This window comes from Odocoileus virginianus, chromosome 1 (genome assembly GCF_023699985.2).
Source record: "Odocoileus virginianus isolate 20LAN1187 ecotype Illinois chromosome 1, Ovbor_1.2, whole genome shotgun sequence".
Classification (NCBI taxonomy): domain Eukaryota; kingdom Metazoa; phylum Chordata; class Mammalia; order Artiodactyla; family Cervidae; genus Odocoileus; species Odocoileus virginianus.
In genome coordinates this window covers 23623781-23641908 of record NC_069674.1, presented here as the reverse complement: position 1 = coordinate 23641908, position 18128 = coordinate 23623781, and the positions used below count along the sequence as shown (strand labels likewise).

General features: G+C 35.0%; 1 protein-coding gene across 2 annotated transcripts in view; it reads right to left on the bottom strand.

The window, feature by feature from the left end:
• COPG2 (COPI coat complex subunit gamma 2) overlaps positions 1-18128 on the bottom strand; it is a 118217-nt gene that overhangs the window by 37577 nt on the left and 62512 nt on the right. For both annotated transcript variants that reach the window (XM_020880699.2, XM_020880700.2), the window contains 8 exons: positions 13521-13654; positions 12707-12774; positions 10672-10860; positions 5438-5533; positions 4898-5141; positions 2640-2715; positions 1710-1813; positions 1092-1217 (listed from right to left, as the gene is read on the bottom strand). In XM_020880699.2, coding sequence (XP_020736358.1) covers positions 1092-1217; positions 1710-1813; positions 2640-2715; positions 4898-5141; positions 5438-5533; positions 10672-10860; positions 12707-12774; positions 13521-13654 — 1037 coding nt within the window. The remainder of the gene's footprint in view (positions 1-1091; positions 1218-1709; positions 1814-2639; positions 2716-4897; positions 5142-5437; positions 5534-10671; positions 10861-12706; positions 12775-13520; positions 13655-18128) is intronic.

The following is an 18128-nucleotide window of genomic DNA, read 5'->3' as shown; positions in this document are numbered from 1 at the left end:
GGATACTCAAAGTGTATTTAGTGAACATACTTCATGAAATAAATAAAGCCAGTTCTAAAAATACAGAATTTGCTTTAACGGACCAGAATATTTTTAAAAATTACTCTTAAAAGGAGGAACAGTTTATAAAACAAATCTCTTATTCAAATAGGAAAAACTACTTATGTAGTATCAACAACAAAAAACTGAAAATGTTGAGGGCATAAGATCTTTCATTTTTGGTTTGAACCACTACACACTTGGTCCATTTATTTTTTTTAAGCCTTCCAAAGAAAAATTAACTAAGAAGTTAATCAAGATCAGAAAACAAAAATAGGAGGTGACAACACAACTACTGCTCTGAAACACTGACAACTAACTTCAAAAGCTGTAACACTTAGCATTAAAAAAAAATCTTTCATTCTAAGCCACACTTCATATTCTTGCTTTCATGAGAAAATAAGGAAAAAATTTTAAAACCCTAACTTTAAAAATATCATTTAAAAAGAATTCATTTGAATCAGTTCTAATGAGATGGATGAAACTGGAGCCCATTATACAGAGTGAAGTAAGCCAGAAAGATAAAGACCATTACAGTATACTAACACATATATATGGAATTTAGAAAGATGGTAACGATAACCCTATATGCAAAACAGAAAAAGAGACACAGATGTATAGAACAGACTTTTGGACTCTGTGGGAGAAGGCGAGGGTGGGATGTTTCAAGAGAACAGCATCGAAACATATATATTATCCAGGGTGAAACAGATCACCAGCCCAGGTTGGATGCATGAGACAAGTGCTCGGACCTGGTGCACTGGGAAGACCCAGAGGGATCGGATGGAGAGGGAGGTGGGAGGGGGGGATCGGGATGGGGAATACATGTAAATCCATGGCTAATTCATGTCAGTGTATGACAAAAACCACTATAATATTGTAAAGTAATTAGCCTCCAACTAATAAAAATAAATGAAAAAAAAATCATTCATCTTAGTTCTCTAAGATTTAGAAGGAGTGGCCATTAAAAGAAATATTAGAAAAAATATGCCAACAGTGTATTTTATTGGGGTAAAACTATACACAGTTTAAAAACAAAGTGTTCCCATTACCTGCTTTCTGTTCAAAGACAGGAGCCATAGCAAGAGGAATAGATCTCATATCAAAGGGCTTTTCTGAAGGCTCCAGTGTGTACTGGTGTAAGGCTTTTTCCATCCCTGGTACAGAGACTGTCAGACCTATGAAAGAGAAAACTCTCAGCACTAGACCTCTTGCCAAACCGAGGATCCAGACAGGCCCAGATTTGTAATATTTATCTAAGCTTTCTAAAGAAAACTATAACCACAGATTTATAACCTAAATTATTAAAGACTATAGGCACTTATAATTCCATCTGAGGAAGCACAGGAGCTGAGCATACATATTTGCAACAAAATGGAAGTATCTTCCAGAAAACAAAGCAACAGAGCCATGTGGAAACAAAGATAGCATAAAAAAAGGGAAAAAAGGTAAACCCATCCAAGAGGGAGCTCAAAGAGAATCAGGAACAAGCAATATTCTTTGGACTTTTACATACTTTTAGGTTTCTTTAGAAATGGAAGTGCATTCAGAGACAGAAACCAAGCATTCTGCCTAGTGAAGCCAGCTCATATGCAAATCATGAGATATGCTTCCAAGACACCACTTGTAGAACAAAAGTAAATTTGTCTCCATTCTTGGCTCTCACTGACCATTGAAGATGTATGTGGCATTCAGTGCCATCTGCCTCTGCTGCAGCACATTCAGATAGAAGGTAGCTCTATCCCGTACCTCATCATCAGTATCCATCATACACCTGTCCAGGGAATACAGAATAGGCATGTCATAGTGCTCTAAAAGATATCCAGAGCTTTACCACTATGCCTAACGGACACGATCCAGGCCATCTGATACTACCGTAATACAAGAGCTCAACAGTCAACAGTGGCTCCTAAAATCTCCATACATCCTGGGTATTGTCCTGAATTGGTAAAGAAATGGTGTCATTATGAATCAGAAGCACTACATAAGCAGGCATTAAAATGATTAGGAAGAACACAGTAGCATAAGATAGCAGTTTGGAGTCTGTTCTTTGATCTGCAACCACATGACCCTGGTAAAGTTTTAGACTTCTACAAACTAAAAACTGGCAATATTAGACTTTCCAAGGATACTAAAAAGCATTCCAAACCCAGGCACTGATATTGCTCAGACGGCAATTTGTTTTATTTAAACCAGCCAGCTTTTGGCTTATAATTTTTCTGCTTCAATTGCAAAATGTAATCACAGAGTGTTTGCTAAAGCAAGTTTTTTCTTCATCAAATAGGGAGTCAAGCAGACCATGAAAAGCTGGTATTCTCAACTCAACACAGTGAAGCTCTTTGAAGTTGGCCTCTACTATACAAATTGAGGCACATGTATTTAAGTCACTTTCTCAAAATCATGCATGAGAAATTAGAAGTAAAATTTTGTATGCACTTAGTACACGCAAAATTACCAAGAGTAACGAAAACGCCATTTGCCTCTGACTTACTCCATCAGCTCTACTCTTAGACCCTACAAGGCATTTGATATGGTATAATAAAGAATTCTCTATTCAGTCACATGGCATTCTTTTTTTTTTTTTTAATTCTTTTAGTTACCTTTGTAGGAGTACTAGGATGCTTGGGAGAAGATTTTCATTCTGAGCCCCAAATTTGGCCAAAGTACTCACAGCAGCTATAATGGAGCATAAAATGAAACAACATGAATATTGACTTCACAGAGTTAAGCAATGATTATTAAGAAAAAAATTAGAGGAGTTTCCCCATGTTCGGCTGAAATAAATTCTGTTTGTGAACTTCTTGTTCTTATTTCCTTGATCCATTTAAGCATAGAGATAGAAAGTGGGTCCAAGAGAGCTCTGAATAAGAAAACTCTGTGCATTGAGGAAAAAGGATCATATGTATTTCTTATATGAGCTATTCTTCAGTCTGACTTCTTACAGAGGAGCCTGGTGGATTACAGTCCACGGGGTCGCAAAAGAGTAGGAGACAACTTAGCGACTAAAGAACAACAAAACAAACCTCAAACAACCAGCCCCGCACACATGGGGGAAAAACACCCAAAACTCTATTAAAATTTACTGTATCAACAAAGATTTATTGCTTACTTAACTTTTGTCAGGAGTTGTGCTAAGTGCTAAAGGTAAAAAGATAAAAGATGTAGCCCCTGACCTCAAGGAGTTGTAGTCTAGTGGGAAAGACAGGTATAAATAGATAGTTACAACATAGTAAATTCATGGTAGAACCATATCCTGGATACTATATGAGCAGAAAAAGGAACTTTAAGTCAAAACTGGAGGAGAAAACAAAGAGCTCACACTTAACTACCTGCACTAAAGCTTGCAGAACAAGTAGTTAGTCAGAGGAAAAGGCAGGAAAAGAGTATTTGCGGGAAAGAGAAGTGAAAAGTACCAAGGTCCTCAGGCCAGAGAATAAAGTGTGGAATGATTCTGGGACTGGATGCAGCTGAGTAAGGCTGAAGCACTGGACCTGCACTGGAGAGCAGGAGGAGACAAGTGAGAGATTAGACACAAAACAAAAATAGGTTCCAGTTTAACCTCAAAATTATTATTAACAGGAGTTAATAATACAGGATGAATCTGTGTATCTGTAGCAGGGTGTGCTACACTAAATTTGTGAGCAGATTTTGTATGCAATGTCCATTTTGGTAGCAGAGTGTGGAGAATATAGTGGATGTGGGTGAGAGTACAAGCAGTCGGACTAACTGGGCATCTGAAATGGATGGGAGCCTAACACAGCCCTCAGGAAAACTGAGAAACAAAAAGAATGAAGAAATATATATTGAGGGGACAGAACGGACAGAACTCTGCCAAAAGGTAGACGGAAGTTACAAAACAATGGATTAAGGTTCTAGTCTTGCAACTGAGTGGACAATATAAGGTAAGGATTTCTGTTTGGGACAGTTTGAATTTCAAGCTGAATTTGAAGTGCCTGGGACAGCTAAACATACAAGTTCAGGAGAGAGACATGACTACAATGCCATAGCGTATCAGCAGAACTCTGAAAATGATCACCAGAAAGAATGTGGATGTTGAGAAGACAACCCCCTAAAGAAAACTAACATTTAAGGAATGGAAGAGAAGCTCTGTAAAGAAGACTGAGGAATGATGGAAAGATGCAGGTTATTTGTGGAAACCAAGTGAAGAGAGTTTCGTGAAGTGTTTAGTCAACAGCCCATCAAATTGAGGTGAATAAGGATAAGAACATTAAAGTGTCCAACTTGATTTTCCAGCTAGCTTCTAAGTAATTTTTTTAAAAATAGCTTCAGAAGATTTTTAAGGGAGAGAGCAAGATTATAGTGAATTGAATAGGAAATGGAAAGTAAGTTCAGAGAGGCAGCTGGTAATGGCTGCTTCAAGGTTCCATAACAGGAAATATGGTCAGTACCTAGTGAGAGACAATGAATCAAATGAAGGAGGCCTATAGTTTTTTAACAGGAGAGATTTGGACCAGTTCACATGCTAAGGAGAAGGAACAATTAAAGAGAAGGAAGTAAAAAAATTCCCTAGATCTGTTCAAAAAGTCACTTAAAAGTTACAGTGGGAGACAAATTTCAAAGACATTCATACTTGAGGCCTTAACTGAAAAAAATGGATGACACCATCAAAGTCTTCTGTCAATCTGAAGGTCAAGGGTTATTTGTCTCTGATACAAGGCTGAAATCAGGATGGAAATTGGAATACAGAGAGCTGTATATCTGAGGCCTAAGTATGCACCAAGATCCCACCACCAAATAGACACTGCAACATCATTTTCCAATTTCATTACCACCCCCTTGAGTTAAGCATTTCCCAAGATCACCAGTTATGCTCATCATCAGTGCTCCAATTACTCACCAGCTCTGACGGCCTCATTCTCCAGGACAACCCTATTAAAAATAAAGCGAATATACTTGGAGGGGACAGGTGTTCTGGGGCCCTCTTTGCCCAACAAGTGTAGGATCTTAGTAGCCAGAACGGTGTGTTCACAGTCCTCGATGAATTCACAGAGGTGGGCTAGACCTGCCTCTTTACTCTCAGGGTTCTCTTCCACAATGCTGATTATGCAGTCCACGATGGCCCGCTTATATTCAAAGCCTCCCTGGCAGAAAAGAAAAACTGCCATTCACTCTGAGGGTACTGTTTGGAAAAATGATTTTACTCCAAGGCTTATGATGTAACATTCAAATTTCATTTCACCTTCTGAAAGAAACAAAAATATTTTTTCCCTCCAAGTGGTAAAGTCAAAAGCAATAATATGTCTAGTAACAAGACATAAGCTAGAATTGAGAATATTAATTGACAGCCATGTTGAGATTATAAAGAAAGCTGCTTTAAACACTAGGGTATAAGAATTGAAGCAAGCAACTCCCCACAATTAAAAAGCAGTCCACCTACATCATCTCGGAGCATGTTGGAGAGGAAAGTCATCATGACGCTGTGCTTTCGAGGGTACTTCTGACAGAGAGCACTAATTGCCTGTACAACCACGACCTGTAGGAGAACAAACAAAAAGGACATGCACCTTTTATAATGGCTGTACAACTGCCACCTAGAGAAAAACACAGAAAGGACGTTCATCTTTATAACTTTAGCTACTTAAGCATATATTCCCTCTTATTTACCACAAGCTAAGAAGGTACCATAATTAACTAAAATGACAATAATGGTTCTTTGTGAAAGAAAATCAAAGAGGAAAGGAAAACAGAAAGCAATGTAAAAATGAAGTGCATTCAAGAGACCCCTCCCTTTGCTCCAAAGCAAAATAAGCTTCAAGCATATTTTTAAAATTTTAGTTTTAAAATTTTCACATAAAACTTTTAAAGTGAACAGTAAAGATAAAAAAAAAACTTAAACAGACTACTTTCCAGAGAAGAAACAGAGAAAGTCACCAAAGAACTACTTCAAAATGGTTTCTAGGAAGTTTTTACCACAATTTTAAAGGCCAGTGTCAAGAAGTAAAAAGGGTGTGAGACTTTTACCCTACTTGCAAACTTTAGACTACCATAATTTCATGGATGCTAGAAGAGAACACAAGGATCCTGAATGAGAGATGAAAGACAGTTGTTTACTCACAGCAAAAGCAGTAGCCAGTGTATCGGCACAGGATGATGCAAAAAGGACTAGATAACACTTGAGTCCACAGTAGGCAGCATTACAGGAGAATCTGAGATATGAAACTTGAATATTTGACAGTGGGCAGTAAGCATGCCAGTCATTTATTCAGAAGGGAAACATCATCTTTATTACACTGGGCAATAAGCATGTTTGCTTTTTGCTCTATAGGAAGGACTAACTGTCTCTTCTAGGGCTGTATGGAAACCTGCCCTTTACTACTTAAGGGAGATGCTTACATCTTTTGAGATTGGAAGAAACTTTGTACTATACAAAGGGAGCAAAACTGGTATAGGAGGAAACAAAGGGCAGTTAGTGTGTAATTTGCTGGGTGTGCGGAAATGCAAGAAATTTATGGAGACTGGAAAATTATCTCCCAATAACCAGACAGTCCCAAATCTATATATTTTGTTTCAGAGCATAGAAGATGAAGGGAAATAACCACAATCTTTATGAAGCAATGACACATAAGCCTAATAAAGATAGTATATGTGCAGAGAGAAAAATTATAGATGGAAATCATTTGTGAATATTGATACAAAAATCCCAAGTGATATACTGGCTAACAGACTCCAATCCTACAGTAAGAAAATGATATCCCACAATGAAATGGAATGTATACCAAGAATGCAAGAATGGTTTGACATTAGAAAATTAATATAATTCATCAATATTAATGAGTCTAAGAAGAAAAAGAATATGACTATATCCACAGATGCTGAAAATCCTTTGATAAAATCCAACACTTATTCCTAATAAAACTTCTTTTTTTCATTTATTTTTGGCTGTGCTGGGTCTTCGTTGTGGCACACGGGCTCTTCATTGCTGTGCATGGGCTTTCTCTAGGTGTGGCAAGTGGGGGCTAGTTGCAGTAATCAGGCTTCTTCTGGCAGTGGCTTCTCTTATTGCAAAGCACAGGCTCTAGAATACATAGGCATCAGTATTTGTGGTACATGGGCTTAGTTGTTCCGTGGCACAGGGGATCTTAGCTCCTGGACCAGGGAACTGGACGTCCCCTGCATTGGCAGGTGGATTCTTAACCACTGGACCAGGAAAGTCCCTTAAAAATTCTTTAAAATGTAAGATAGGAATGGATGGAAACTTTAATTTTAGGCACACACACTCACATACTCCCTCAATCCTACTGGCAGCATATTACTTAATAGAGAACCCCAAGAGTCATTTGCTTTAAGATCAGAAACAAAAAAAGGATGCGACTATCTTGACTGTTATTTGACATTATTCTGGCACTATTAGCCAACATGAGTAGACAGGAGAAAACAATTGAGGAATGAAAATTAGAAAATAAAAGACAAAATCATCTTTATTTACAGATGATATAACAAAATAATGTGGAAAACTTCAGAGAATTGATGATAAAACTAACTCAATAAAATAATTCATCAAGGTAGCAGGTTGTAAAGTTAACATGCAAAGATAATACTACTCAAACACATGAATAATAACTCCTTAGAAGATATAGTGCATAAATGAAGATTTATAATAGAAACAATAAAGTGCATAAGAAAAGAATTTTTAAAACATTCAAATCTAATATAAAAATACCATAAAATATTCATGAAAGGCACAAAAGTAGACTTAAATTTTAAAATATCCTTTGTTCTTGGTTAGGATATCTCAACAGTATTATTTGTTCTCCCCTAAGAAAACTTATAAATTTAATGTGATCTCAATAAAAATGCCAATGAGATTTTTTAAATGAAGCCACTAGATGGGCTAATACTAAAGTTCAAAAGAAATATAAGCATGTAAAAACAGCTAAGGAAAATAAAGAGCTGTGAGAGAAGACTAACAGATACTAAAACATCCTTACAAATTTTTAAAATATTTAGTAAAATATTTAATACAAATATTTAAAACAGTGTGTGGTATTGATGTATGAACAGATAAAGGGAACAGAAGAATAGAACAGAAAGCCTCCAAACAGACACAAGTATTAATACATACGGAACTTTAGTATATGGTAAAAGTGATATCTCAAATACTGGGCAAAGACAACCCTTTAAATAAAATTGTAGGGGGTGGACAACTGGATAGTCATTGGAAAATTGTAAGATCCATTTCTCATTCTATATAAATATAATAATAAAACCTAATAGATCATATATTTAGTATGAAATTATACATATACTAGAAGAAAACATGGGTGAATTCTTTCCCCCTACCATGGGTGAATTCTTATTACTCAAAGCCCAATGCAGTAAAAGATCAACAAATTTGCATAAAAATTAAAAACTTGTGAATGACCAAAGTATCATGAGGAAAGTCAAAGGACAAATGACAAATTGGGAGAAAATATAACATGTTTCACACTTAAAGAACTAATATCTCTAATATACCGAAAACTTTAACAAAAGAAACAAAAGACCAAAAATCCTATAGAAAATTAGAAAAAGACATGAGCAGACAATATTCAAAAAGATATTAAATGACCTTTTGAAAAAACTTCAAAATACAATATATGTACTCTACTGGTGAAGGTATGGGGAAACAGGCTGGTAGAATTTAACATTCTCTATGAAACTACATATTTATCTACTCTTCAACCTAGCATATGAACTTCTAGAAATTTACCCTCAGGACACACCACCAAAATTTCAAGGAAACATAGACATAAGGTTGTCCACTGCAGCATTATCTGTAATCACAGAATACTGCAAAGTATCCAAACGTTCACACATAGGAGATGCATTCAATAAACTACACTACAAAATGAACTTCATAACCTCCCAAGGTTTCCCAAAGATTCAAAATGTCTATTTGAATACACAGGCTAAGTAGGTTTTTTAAAAGTAGGTAAATACAAGAAGAGAGTAAATAGGGTCAGTTATACCTCTTGACTGAGAATTAAATAAAAATGAAGGAATATAATCTTTTAACTTTAATTCATCTAAAATTTATTGCTATTTTGATTTTCTTTGACACATTCTCACCAGTTTTACTCAACAATGTATTGGAAGTCCTAGCCATTTTAGTTCGGTGAAAAATACCGTTGGTAGCTTGATAGGGATTGCTTTGAATCTATAGATTGCTTTGGGTAGTATAGTCATTTTGACAATATTGATTCTTCCAATCCATGAACACGGTATATTCCTCCATCTGTTTGTGTCCTCTTTGATTTCTTTCATCAGTGTTTTATAGTTTTCTATGTATAGGTCTTTTGTTTCTTTAGGTAGATATACTCCTAAGTATTTATTCTTTTTGTTGCAATGGTGAATGGTACTGTTTCCTTAATTTCTCTTTCTGTTTTCTCATTGTTAGTGTATAGGAATGCAAGGGATTTCTGTGTGTTAATTTTATATCCTGCAAATTTACTATATTTGTTGATTAGCTCTAGTAATTTTCTGGTAGAGTCTTTAGGGTTTTCTATATAGAGGATCATGTCATTTGCAAACAGTGAGAGTTTCACTTCTTCTTTTCCTATCTGGATTCCTTTTACTTCTATTTTAATAAGGGAAGAAAAAAAAGGCAAGGTACTTGAATTGGAAATGAAGTATCTATTCACAACAACATGATTATTTACATAAAACAATCCTAAGGGATGTATATAACAACTATGAGAACCAATAAGGGAACTTAAAAAAAAAATAAAGGAACTTAGCAAGAATATTGAGTTATGAGAAAGTTAAAAAAAGTATGTTAAATATAATACTAGTAGCAAACAATGAAATAGAAATGTTAATAAAATGGATTTTAAAAAGCATAAAATATTTAGATATGAATTAAACAAAAGATGTGCAATACTTCTAGAGTAAATGCTATCAAACATTGCTCAGATAAATTAAAGAAGACCTAAATAAAGGGCGCAATATGCCATATTCATGAACTGAAGAATAATTATTATTAAGCTGTTAGCTCTCCCCAAACTGATTATAGATTTAACACAACTCGAATCATAATCCTAGAAGGCTTTGTTTTACAGAAATTATAATCTGATTCTAAATTTTATATGGAAAGCAAAGGAACTAAAATATTACCAAAAAGGAAAAAGTTGGGAGACCACACATTTAAGAGGTACCATAAAGCTACATTAATTGATACAGTGTGATACTGGCATAGGACCAACTAATAGTTACACAGAATGTGATAAGCATCCCAGAAACATACCTACAACTGTATGGTTATCTGCTTTTTTAGACAAAGATGTCAAGCACTCCAGTGGGGAAAGAGAAATGTTTTAAATTATGCTAGAATAACTAGAAATCACAATGGAAAAAAACCTGAACTTACACACAAATATTAATTCAAGTTGGATCATAGACCAAAATGTAAAAGCTAAAACTGTAAAACATTCACAATAAAACATGGCAAAGTATCTTGAAGACTTATACTAACTTTTTGAGGACACAGAAAGCAATAACTGTGAAAGAAAAAAATTAATAAATTAGACTTCATAAAAATTTAAAACCTTTGTTCATCAAAAGACACTATTAAGAACAGAAATGTGATGGTAAGCCAGAGACTGGGAGAAAACATGGTCATATTTAAACTCCTACCTTGAACTCATCTGAGATTTCAGACACAAAGGATGATATCTGCTTCATGAGTCTGTCCACACTGCTCTCACTTCCTGTTTTGAGAAGCGTAGTAATGGCCAGGGTAGCAATGCTTCTGTTTGAGTCTGTGATCAAGTTTTCTAGGTCCAGATTGCAGGCAGTGACAGCAGAGGGGTGCTTCATTGCCACCTTGTCGAAGGGCAAGAAAAAAAATTAAGCAAACTGCTACTAATAAAGACCAAAATTTTAAAAAATAAAAGAGGAAAATATGAATTTTAATTAAAGTAAATGGCTTTTGAAAATCTAAATGAAACAGCATAAGTTAAAAAATAATTATTTCAAGATGACTGCTTTGGATTAATAAAGTATGCTATATTATTTGATAAATGATTAGCTGCTAGTTATAGTACTGCATAGCACTTTATCTTAATAGGTTTCTATAACCTTTATAACAATATCACAGTCTGTCTTTTACTACAGTTGGACTGTTTCTCCTCATAGTACATGTGTTCATGGTTATCTATTCTACTAGATTTTAGGATCTCTGAGAGTAGGAGCTAGAATGATAAACATTGCTCAAAGATATTTAAACTTAGTATCACTTACAACACTTCTGGTATTTAAGCAAGCAAACTCCAGTCAAATTGGATTGGACATGGTCACTAAAACATGTCTGTCATTGACCTGATTCTTCGCTTTTATTGATGATGTTCACTTCTCTGCCTAGCCCAGTACTGGTATAGAATCCTTTACCATACAATGCTAAAATTTTGAAAACTCAGCAAAGTACTGGCATCAAAAGTCACTTCACAGCAAAACATGACCCAAACTAATGTAAAACTAAGTATTAATTTATTCCAGTTAGTGAGGATAGCCATATATATAAAGCAGAAATATTAACGTGTCTGTGTCTAATCGCTCCAGGCATAAAAGGGTTAGTATTAATTTAAGAGATGGCACGATATTACCTCTCTAAAATTCAAAAATTGGTGAGTTCTCAGATACATTTGGCTGCAAGATCATAGATGAAGAAATGTACACCTATATCAACTCTTCAAAATACAATTCCTATTGTTCTATAAAAGTTTCTTCCTTGGCTGCTCTAAATTTCTCTCTTCTCCAATTGTTCATACAATTAATTTATAATCTAATGTAGTATGTAACTACATTAGATCAGGCTTCTATAATATTAAACTTTCATTTAAAATTTTTATAGTTATTTAATTCATCCTATGCTTTGCACTGTATCCTCCAGATTTACACTGTCCAATATGGTAGCCAATAACCACATGTGACTACCAAGCATTTGAAATATGACTATTCCAAATTGAGGTATGCTGTAAATACAAAATAAACTAGATATCAGAGACTTAGTATGAAAAGCTAGAAGGTTTTAATGTATCAATACACAGTCAGTATAAAATTATCAGATATATTTTATAAACACGATAGTAAATAAGATGTATTATTAAAATCAATATCATCATTAAAAAATTTAATATGGCTACAATAAAATGTAAAATGTTATAAAATTTAATAAAATTTACATTTTATAAAATGTAAAAGTGACTCATATAAGTGTTTCTACTGGATAGTGTTGCTACAGACCAGTCTTATCCAAGAGAACCTTCTGCAGTGATGGAAATATTTTATATATGCAGTGTCTAATGTGATAATCAATAACAACACATGGGTATTGAGCACATGAAGTGTGACTGCAATGACTGGGGAACTGAATTTTTTAATTTTTATTTAATTATAATTAACTTAAAGGGAAATAGCCACTTATTGCTAATGTCCGTCATATTGGATGGTATGGCTCTTGAATGTAAAATGCTTAAAGTCAGAAATTATAATCCTTAGTTGAATAATACTACTTATAGCTATATGAAAGGCCACAAATGCAAGTGAGGTGCTACAGAAGTGAAGCCCATAAATCGTATCTACTAACTCTGGACGGAAAGCCAAATGCTTCAATTTAATGTTTCTCAATCAAACACTGATACAAAACAATAGTTAGAAAAGGAACCCCTACCTTGTTCAAGGTCCTCACAGCTGCATATCTCAAAGCTGGCTTAGGAGAACTACAGAAAAGCTGAAGAACTAGGAAAGAAAAAGAGTCACTGTTAATATAGCTCATTTCAACATTTAGCATATTTCTGAAAATATAGCACATGAAGAATCATATTAAAAATACATATAAGGAAATTATATCATAGCATCAAAAATCCACATAAAAATATACCATCAAAACTAGAAAAAGTACTTTTTGTTGAGTTATAAAAACTTTAAATATAGGAAACAAAGTTTATTCTTTTTCCTAAAAAATTAACATACACATTAATATCTGAAGTTAAAAAATAGGAATATTTATAGTTATAAGAGAAAATGGGTTTTTTAAACATGAAAGAAAATTTACTTGTTTTTTACTTCTCAGTAAAATCTTAAATGTTCTGAATATGAGGAAATAACTTCAGAAAGAGGAGTACAGTCACCCTTCCACACCTGCTGGGACCCCTGGTAGATACCCAAATCTGGGGATGCTAAAGAACCTTATAGAAAATGGTATAGTACATTCAGCCCTTGGTATCTGCAAGTTCTACATCTAAGGATTCAATCAACCATGAATCAATCTAGTTGAATCAATAGGATGTAGAACTAAGGACATGAAAGTACAACTATCATTAAAGTACCAAAATAAATCATCTACTTATCAGAATGGAAAGGCTCTATATACAGAGCTAAGGTTTGAAAATACCTAATTTGCAGACCTATGGAACTTAAAAAAAATAAGACTATAAACTTATGTTTATAGTGTATCAAAGCCAGTTATCAAATATACAACTAACCTGAAACAGCAGGTGCCAACTCCCTTGCAGTACAGTTAGGAAGATGAATGATAGCAGAAGCAGCTTCATAAATAACCATTTCATGTTTATTTCGCAAGCAGCTCTCAATGAAATCAAAGACTGGACTTTCATGGCTAACAATAAATAGACAGGGCCATAATCAGACATCATAAAGAACAGAGGCAATGTGCACAGTGGCTAAAAGCACAGACAGAATGAGAAGCACTTTGGAAATATGAACGAAGGACCTCTGAAAATCCACCCCTCCATAAAAGCAATGAGAATACTAGTGTAAATTTCAAAATCAACTTTTTCAGCACTTTAGAAAATAGCAAAAGGCTTGCAACAATCCTAGAAATATTTATTCAAGATGAATTGCTGAATTTTCATAAGAACAGTAAGCTTTCTGATATTTTGTTTGCTATGTGTGCTCAATCATTTCAGTCATGCCCAACTCTTTGCAACCCTATGGACCATAGCCTGCCAGGCTCCTCTGTTGACGCAATTCTCTATGCAAGAATACTGGAGTGGATTGTCATGTCCTCCTTCAGGGGATCTTCCCAAACCAGGTATTGAACCTGCATCTCTTATGTCGCCTAGCATTGGCAGGCGGGTTCTTTACCACTAGCGCCACCTGGGAGGCCCCTGTATTCTGGTAAAAACTTGCTCTACTTCATGCCCTCTTCCCAGCTTCATGGGAGCCTTGAAAAGCAGGGCCTCAGAACCATACTAGCTCTGAAAGCCAGCAGCCTTGGAGCCACTGAATGGGGCAGATGAATTTGGAGCATCATCAAAAGCCCTGCCCCTAGACCACTGTCACAACTTGACCTGAGTGATGCTCCCTAAAAATGCCCCATTCATGAAGCTAATCTCTCTTTTTTTTTTCTAGTGGGGGAACATGCCACACAACACTGGGATCTCAGTTCACCAAACAGGGACTGAACCCATGTCATCTGCAGTAGTAGCATGGAGTCCTAACCACTGGACTGCCAAGGAATTCCCCAAAGCTAATTTTTATCTCATCTCACTCAGATGTCATTCAGTGAGGGAAGTCCTATCCCCAGGAGATCTGTCTCCCCAAAATCAGCAGCAATTGCTTAACACTGCAGTGCCATAGGCAGTGATTCTAGCTGGGGCAAACAAGAAACTGGCCCAAAAAACATAAAGAGAAGATATAAGAAATGAGATGCCCACTTCTGACATACTCCTAGGATCTAGAAGGCTGTGCAAATACTGAGCCTCACTCATGCTTGGCTTTGAGTTTCTGCACAATTAGGAAGGGAAGGCTAAGACAGAGCTATGAATTGCCAGATCATGGGAGGCATGTTCCAACACACAAAGTGCCCACTGATAAAAAGATGGGAGATATGTTGGTCAAAAGCATTTCAGAAAATCTGTGAAATTATCATCCAAACACTCAGCTAACCAAGCAGAGACTTCAGTAGGGATAAAGAATGACAAAGAGTAAGGACCACAGAATTACTTCTGGAAAGTCACTACACAAACAACAACAACAAGCAGCAACAAAAACAAACTCCAAGGATGGAGAAGGGGGAAGTAAGAGTGCCAGAGTTAGCACAGTATATTAAATATCCAGTTTTTGACAAAAAAGTTATGACACACACAAAGAAATAGTGAGATATGGCCCATATATACAGGAAAAGAGCAGTAGAAATTACTCAAGGGAGCCCAGATGTTGGATTTACTAGGCAAAAACTTTAAGTAATATAAATATGTTCAAAGAAGCAAAGGAAACCATATCTAAAGAATTAAAAGGAATTTAACAATTACAGGCATGACAGTGATGCTTCACCCAAAGGAGATTATAAAAAAAAAAAAAAAAAATAGAAACCCTGGATTTAGAAAAGTGTATAACTAGAATAGAAAATTCAAATCTGCTTGGATAAAAAAATAAGAACCTACAACATACTGCCTACAAGACACTCACTTTAGGATGAAAAACACAAACAGACTGAAAATGAGGGGATGGAAAAAGATTTCATGCAAATGGAAACAACAGGAGAGTAGGGGTAGCGATATTCATATCAGAAAAAATGGACTTTAAAACAAACTCTATAAAGGAAGACAAAGGAGGATACAATAAAATGATAAAGGGATTAATACAAAAAGCAGACACTAAACTTGTTAATATGTGTGCACCCAATGTAGGAGCACCTAAATATATAAAATAAATACTAACAGACATAAAGGGAGAAATTAACAGGAATACAGTAACAATAGGAGACTTTACCATCCCACTGACATCAACTAACAGATCTTTCAAGACAGAAAATTAATAAGGCAAGAGAGATCCTAAATGGCACAAAAGAATGGATGTACTTAATTGATATCTACAGGATATTTCATCCCCCTTTCAAAAAAAAAAAAAAAAAGAAATACACACTCTTTTCAAGTGCTCATGGAACATTCTCTAGGATAGACTATATACTAGAACACAAAGACAACAGAAACTATTCAAGACAACAGAAATTATGTCAAGCATCTTTTCTGCCCACAACAGGATGAAACTAGAAATCAACCACAGAAAGAAAGATGGGGAAAAAAACAATTACGTGAACACTAAACAGCATCCTACTAGAAAAACCAATAAGTCAACAAGGAAATCAGAAAATATTTCAAGACAAATGACAATGAAAAACACAACCTTACAAAAATCTACAGGATGCAGCAAAAGTAGTTCAAAGAGGGAAATTCATGATATAGGCCTTTCTCAAGAAACAAGTAATATCTCAAATAATCTATCCTACCACCTAAAAGAACTTGGGGAAAAAAGAATAAACAGAACCCAAAGTCATCAGAAGGAAGGAAATAATAAAGATTAGAGAAGAAATAAATGAAACAGAGATCAAACAATAATAGAAAATAAAGATGAAACCAAGAGCTGGTTTTTTTGAAAGGACAAACAAAAATAAACAAGCCTCTAGCCAAGATAACCAAGAAAAAGAGAGGACCCAAATAAACAAAATAAGAAATGAGCAATAACAACCAATGTCACAGATATGCAAAAAAAAAAAAAAATAAGAAAATACTATGAACAACCAAGATGAAATAGAAAAGGTTTTGGAAACATAGTCAGCCAAAATTGAATCAAGAAGAAACATAATTTGAACAGACCAATCATTAGAAGTGAAGTCAAATCTGTAATAAAAAACAAACCAAAAAACTCCCTGCAAAAAAAAGTCCAGAACTGGGTGGCTTCACTGGGGAATTCTACCAAACATATAAAGAGGAACTTATCCTATCCTCAAATTATTTCAAAAGATTTAAGAGCGGGGAACATTCCCAAAGTCATTCTATGATGATTCACCCTGATACCAAAAACAAAGACACTACAAAAAAGAAAATTACAAGCCAATATCTTTGACAAATAAAGATGCAAAAATCCTCAATAAAATTTAAGCAACCCAATAATACATATAAAGGAGCATATACCATAGTCAAGTTGGATTCATTCCAGAGTCACAAAGATGGTTCAACATATGCAAATCAATGTGATATACCACATCAACAAAGAAAAAGACAAAAACCACATGATCACCTCAACCGAAGTAAAAAAGGCATTTGATAAAATTTAGCATCAATCCACGATAAAAACTCTCACCAAAGTGGGTAGAAAGGGGATACATTTCAACATACTAAAAATCATTTATGACAAACCCACAGCCAACATAAATACTTAACAGTGAAAAGCTGAAAGTCTTCCTGCTAAATTCTGAAACAAGACAAGGATGCCCACTGCTATTCAACATAGTATTGGAAATCCTAGCCACAGCAATCAGACATGAAAAAGAAAAGAAAAAGTAACCAAATTTGAAAGAGGTAAAATTGTCATTCTATGCAGATGACATGATACTCTATATAGAAAACCCTAAAGACGCCACACAAAAACCATTAGAATAAATGAATTCATCAAGGTAGCAGAGTACAAGATTAATACACAGAAAGCTGCTGCATTTCTTTACAGTAACAATGAAATATCAGAAAGTTAAAAAAAAAATCTGTTTACTCTTGGTAATAAACCTAACCAAGGAGGTAAAAGAACTATGTGCTGAGAACTCTAAAACAATGATAAAGAAAACTGAAGATGACTCACAGAATTGGAAAGATATTCCATACTGTTGGATTGGAAGAATTAATATTATTAAAGTGACCATACTACCCAAAGCAATCTACAGATTTAAGGCAATCTCTATCAAATTCTCCATGACATTTTTCACAGAACTAGAACAATAATCCTAAAATTTATAAGGAACCACAAAAGGTCCAGAATTGGCAAAGCAATTCTGAGAGAAAAGAACCAAATTGGAGGTATAATCTTCCCAGACTTAAGACAATACTACAAAGCTACAGTAATCAAAATAGTGTGGGATCTGCACAAAAACAGACATACAGATCAACAGAACAGAATAGAGAGAACAGAAATAAACCCATACAATTAATCTTCAGCAAAGGAGGCAAGAATATGCAATGGAGAAAAGACAGTCTCTTCAGCAAGTGGTGCTGGGAAAGCTGGACAGCTACATGTAAATCAATGAAATCAGAATACTCTTTCACACAACATACAAAAATAAACTCAAAATGGTTTAA